Genomic DNA, 5,087 nt, shown 5'->3' on the forward strand with positions numbered 1-5,087 from the left:
AAGAGCCCTAACTCACAGTGCGAGGTTCACTGCTCTCTTTCCTAGGAAGGAGCAGGAGGAGTATAGTGAAGACTTTTGAAGGGTGGTGGTATGGGAGTTTAAGGGCTGAGACGCTCCCATTAGATTTCTAGCTCCTAGGGAGTGTTTGCCCCTTTTCACTCCCTAGGTCAAGGCCTCATACAAATCCAGTGCAACTGCTCTTCCCCCTCTGCGCCGCTGTCCTAGCAGAAGAGGCGGATGCGCTTGCGTGCGCATTCAGTATAAATAAGTCCCAAGCGGCAGCCACTGGGCAGAACCAGCTGCAGGGAGCCGTGGGCCATGGCGGGTGAGGACCACCCGTGGCAGGGCAGCATCCTCTACAATCTATTGATGAGCGCTAAGCAGAAGCATGCATCTCGGGAAGAGCAAGAGGTGCGCTTGGGGGCTCCGTGCTGGGGTTGCGCTTGCGGTGCTCAGACCGTCCTGGGTGGGGAGGGACTGCCCGGCGGGCAAGCCATGTCCCTCCTGTACCGCTGCTGCTTTTGTCGGGAGAACCACCCGCGCCAGGGTAGCTTACTCTACTCTATGCTTACCAACGCCAGGCAGTCAAGCTTGGAGACCCAGGCGCCCAGGGCGCGATTCGGAGCTCCTTGCTGGGGCTGCGCCTGCGGCAGCACAGAGCCCTTGGTGGGCAGAGAGGGTCTGCGGGCTGGCCAAGCCCCCTCGCTCCTGTACCGCTGCTGCTTCTGCAGAGAAGAGCACCCGAGGCAGGGCAGCATCTTATACAGCTTGCTCACAAGCGCCCAGAAAACGCACGTGTCTCGCGAAGCACCAGAGGCACATCGCGAAGGCGAGTGGTGGCAGCTGTCCTACTGTACCCAGAGTGTGGGTGGCCCGGAAGGGCTGCAGAGCACACAGGCCATGGCGTTCCTGTACCGCAGCTATGTGTGCGGTGAAGAGCAGCCCCAACAGAGCAGTGTTGCCTCTGACACGCCCTTGAGCGCAGATCAAACACCAGAGGCTCAGCAAGAGCAGCCGAGGGCCCCCTGGTGGGAAGCCTCACCTGGTGTGCAGCGTCCGATCACACTCAAGGATCCACAGGTGGTGTGCGAGGCAGCGTCAGCTGGCCTGTTGAAGACCCTGCGCTTTGTCAAGTACTTGCCCTGCTTCCAGATCCTGCCCTTAGATCAGCAGCTGGTGCTGGTACGCAGCTGTTGGGCACCCCTACTCATGCTTGAGTTGGCCCAAGATCACCTGCACTTCGAGATGATGGAGATCTCAGAGCCCAATGTGGTGCATGAGATGCTCAACACCAGGCAGCAGGAGACCGAGGGTCCGGAGTCTGGAGATCCCCAGGCAATGGAGCAGTCACAGACGGTGCCGGTGGAGGCTGGGCACACGCTCTCAACTGCCGCGGTCCAGGCCATCAAGAGTTTCTTTTTCAAGTGCTGGAGTCTGAACATTGACACCAAGGAGTACGCCTATCTGAAGGGGACCGTGCTCTTTAACCCAGGTAAGCATGACAACCTTGTGAACTGTCTCTTTATGTTAGAAAAGCACCTCCTCTACACACAGACTTTTATGAGTTTTCAGGGGCTGTAGGGATTTTGGAGCACACTTTGACTGGTGACTCTGAAAAGCTGATGCGAACATCCGGAATACATAGGCAAGAGGTCAAGTGTGGGAGCTTCTGCGAGAAATTTGGCAATGGATTGGTGGTGGTGATGATGCTGTGTGTGTGTGTGTGTGTGTGTGTGTGTGTGTGTGTGTGTGCGCGTGCGTGCGCGTGCGTGTGTGTGCACGCGCGCGCGCGCGCATGTGAGCTTTTGACTCGGCTTTCTACATTTCTACATTTATTATCTGCTGCTACGGGAGTTTCTGCCTTCATCGGAAAAGGCTGACAATTCTCTCTTTAGCTGTCCTTTAAATCCAGTGACATAACTTAAAAAGTTTTTGCGTATTTCACACAGCTCTTCTTACATCCCTATTTTCCAAATTTGCCAATAAAAAAGAGCTCCCGGGGTGGGGGGCAGTATGGTGTGTTTTAAGTTTTCTCAAGCTCCTCCTCTCAGGAGTCATTAGCTCAGCCCAGCCCAGATTCTGCTAAGTTTGCATAGTTAAGTGACTCAGGTGACTTTGAGGTCATCTAAGAAATGGTTTCTCTTTCAGCCAATGATATTAATCCTGCTCTATTGAGATCCAAATTTGAGACCAAGGTCTCAGCTTTCAGAAGTCTGTATTTCCAGTAGTTTGCCACTAGCCTTTACTGTTTCACATCCTTTGCCCCCCCCACCCTGCCCCCAACACTCCTTCCACTCTCTCCCCACCCCTCTCTTTTTCTTCCTATTTTATTTTCCGGAGTTCTCTCTCAAAAGGAGTTTATCCCGCCCAATTGTATGCTAGAAAACAGTAATACACCCACATTTGTGTACAATACAAGGTTTGTTAAAACATGTGACTTCTCCTGATTACCCTTTTTCATCTTCTTTATGTTTAAAGCCTTAATGTATAAAAAGATACACAGCTTTAAATTATATATAAACGATAAATGGATTTTAACACAAGGGCCTAAGAAAAGGTAAGGAGATATGGAAACTGTGGAGTGCTTTTCTCTTTTCTGCCTTTACATTGAAGGGACATTTTGTGTGGGTGGAAGGGTACAAGTAGGGGGGGGAGGGGGAGGAATATGTGAGAAGGAGTTGAAAATGAGGACCAACCAAAACAGTATGAATGAGAATACCATACAGAAACCTCTTAGTCTGTATCTTAAAAAGCTTTTTTAATGCAAGGGGAAAAGATAAGTACCTTAAGGAAAAGGCCAGGGTCTGTGGTATAAAAAGTAATGCATACCTCCCATAAGACAGCTTTCAAAAAGCCCCAGCCACTAAACCCAAACACTACTGCTGATGGCAATTAGTGCTTACTGGCAGGAGCCTGATATGGATGCCTCCTCAGAGGCTCTGCCAGAGTCATAACAGATACAGAGGAGGATAGTTGCAGCTAACCATCAGAGTAAACATAGGACCCCAGTGAAGGAGTTAGAGAAAGGAGTGAAGGAGCTGAAAGCATTTGCAATCCCATGGAAAGAACAATATTATCAAGCAACCAAACATTCCACAGCTCCCAGGGACTAAAACACCAAGCAATGATTATACATGGAGAGACCCTTGTCTCCAGTTGCATATGTAGCAGAGTATAATATTGTCTGGCTTCAATGGGAGAAAAAGTCTTTGGTCCAGTGAAGGTATGTTTTCCCACTGTAGGGGAATGCCAACTTGCTGAGGTGGAGAGGGTTGTTGGGAGAGGGAGCTCCTTCATGAAAGCAAGTGGAGGGGGGAGGGGTGATAAGAGTGGGGGAAAAGAGGATAACATTTGAAATGTAAATACAGAGAATAACCAATAACAAAAGCACCATATCTATGTAGACTTAGAGAAACTATCAATACACACAAGGAAATAGATATCCAAACTTGACTATCATGATATAAATAGAATGGAAGATGCTGATGCTGTCTTAATCAGAATTATAATCAAGATAAGAAGTATTGCTGTATTTTGTTGCTTTCTTTATAAGCTGATATTTGCCTATAGTAGGAGTGCTTATTTCTGTCACCATCATTTTTCACCATTATTCTTTTTAAACATGATTTTAAAATACTCTCCTTGAATTTTGTAAAAAAAGAAAAAATATATCTTCATTTAAGCCCAATCTGTTTCAAAGTTGCTTCTTAGTCATCTTTCACTTTGTGATGTTTTTGTCTTTTAACCTCTGAATGCTATTAAGAGCATGCTTTCAAAAGAGAAAGAAAAAAAAAAAGAACGAATCTTCCGCCAGTGTTTTTCTACAAAAGAACATTTTGGAACATTCATTAGAATCATAATTTTTAGAATTCCGACAATCTGGAAATCATGTTAGAGTGTGCAACATAGTAATCTTTAGCACTGAAGTCAATATGGACCTCTAGAGTAATGTAAGCATGCAGTTCAATAATCCTAAGCACACTAGTCACAGTTTATTGCTGTAAAATTTATAGTTTAATGACTGGAGAGTCTGTGTAATAGTGGGAAAGAATGGCGATGCAATTGTAATCTCTTAAAACTTATCAAATGGTATAATTCTCACAGGTATATTTCTCTTGAGATAACATCAATTTCTTTATATTTTCACAGAGCATGACCTGTAGCTGTGATGCATCAGTCATATTTTATTGACATGAAATCAAGTGTGTCTGTGTTTGTGTACACACACTTACTGAATATCCAATAGAAATTAGTGCATGTTCTTTCATCCTTAATAGTTTTGCTTGGGAAAACTTAGAACTGATTTCTTTACCTTATTCTTGCCTCCAAAAAAAAAAAAAAAAAAAAAAAACCCTTTTAAATCAAGAAGTGAGAGTACTTTTTAATTGGAAAGGGACTAAAAACATGAGTGTGGCCTAAAAACACAAAGATCCTGTGAGCTGTTTAAAATAAAGACATTTTTCTACTTCCAGACCTTCCTGGCCTGCAGTGCGTGAAATACATTGAAGGTCTTCAATGGAGAACTCAGCAGATCCTCACTGAGCACATCAGGATGATGCAGAGAGAGTACCAGATCAGGTCTGCTGAACTGAACAGTGCCCTTTTCCTGCTACGATTCATCAATACCGATGTCATCACTGAACTCTTTTTCAGGCCCATCATTGGTGCAGTCAGCATGGATGATATGATGCTGGAAATGCTATGTGCAAAGCTGTGAAGGCATATGGCTACTCAAGTGCATTTTACTATAGATGGAGAAAGTGGTAGCTGTAGGCAGAAAAGTGCTAAAATTTGTGAAAACAAACTTTCTTGTATTTTTACATGCATAGTATATTTGTATTCAGCTGAAGAAATACTTTAGTTACAGACAATGTAAAAACCTCTCTGCTCCATACTGGTTCCTTGTGAAGAAAAGCATTTACTAACAAATAATTATTTCTGTATACCTTTAAGAGTGTTGTACTATGCTAACAAGCTAATTTCACAAAAATAAAATCTCTTTCAATTAACCTCACCAAATAAAATTTATAATATTAACTTTTAATAAAATTTAGGGTACTACCATTAAATTGACTGGAGAGTTTTCT

At 44.7% G+C, this 5,087-nt stretch overlaps 1 protein-coding gene across 1 annotated transcript; it reads left to right on the forward strand.

The window, feature by feature from the left end:
• Window positions 1–318: 318 nt before the first annotated feature.
• Window positions 319–4,717, forward strand: NR0B1 (nuclear receptor subfamily 0 group B member 1; the record flags this gene model as incomplete). Its single annotated transcript, XM_080910669.1, has 2 exons — window positions 319–1,492; window positions 4,473–4,717. 2 exons carry the CDS (start codon window positions 319–321, stop codon window positions 4,715–4,717), a joined length of 1,419 nt encoding a protein of 472 aa, XP_080766795.1.
• Between the last annotated feature and the right edge of the window lie 370 nt (window positions 4,718–5,087).

The sequence above is a fragment of the Micromys minutus genome, assembly GCF_963924665.1.
Source record: "Micromys minutus genome assembly, chromosome: X".
In the NCBI taxonomy this organism is placed as follows: domain Eukaryota; kingdom Metazoa; phylum Chordata; class Mammalia; order Rodentia; family Muridae; genus Micromys; species Micromys minutus.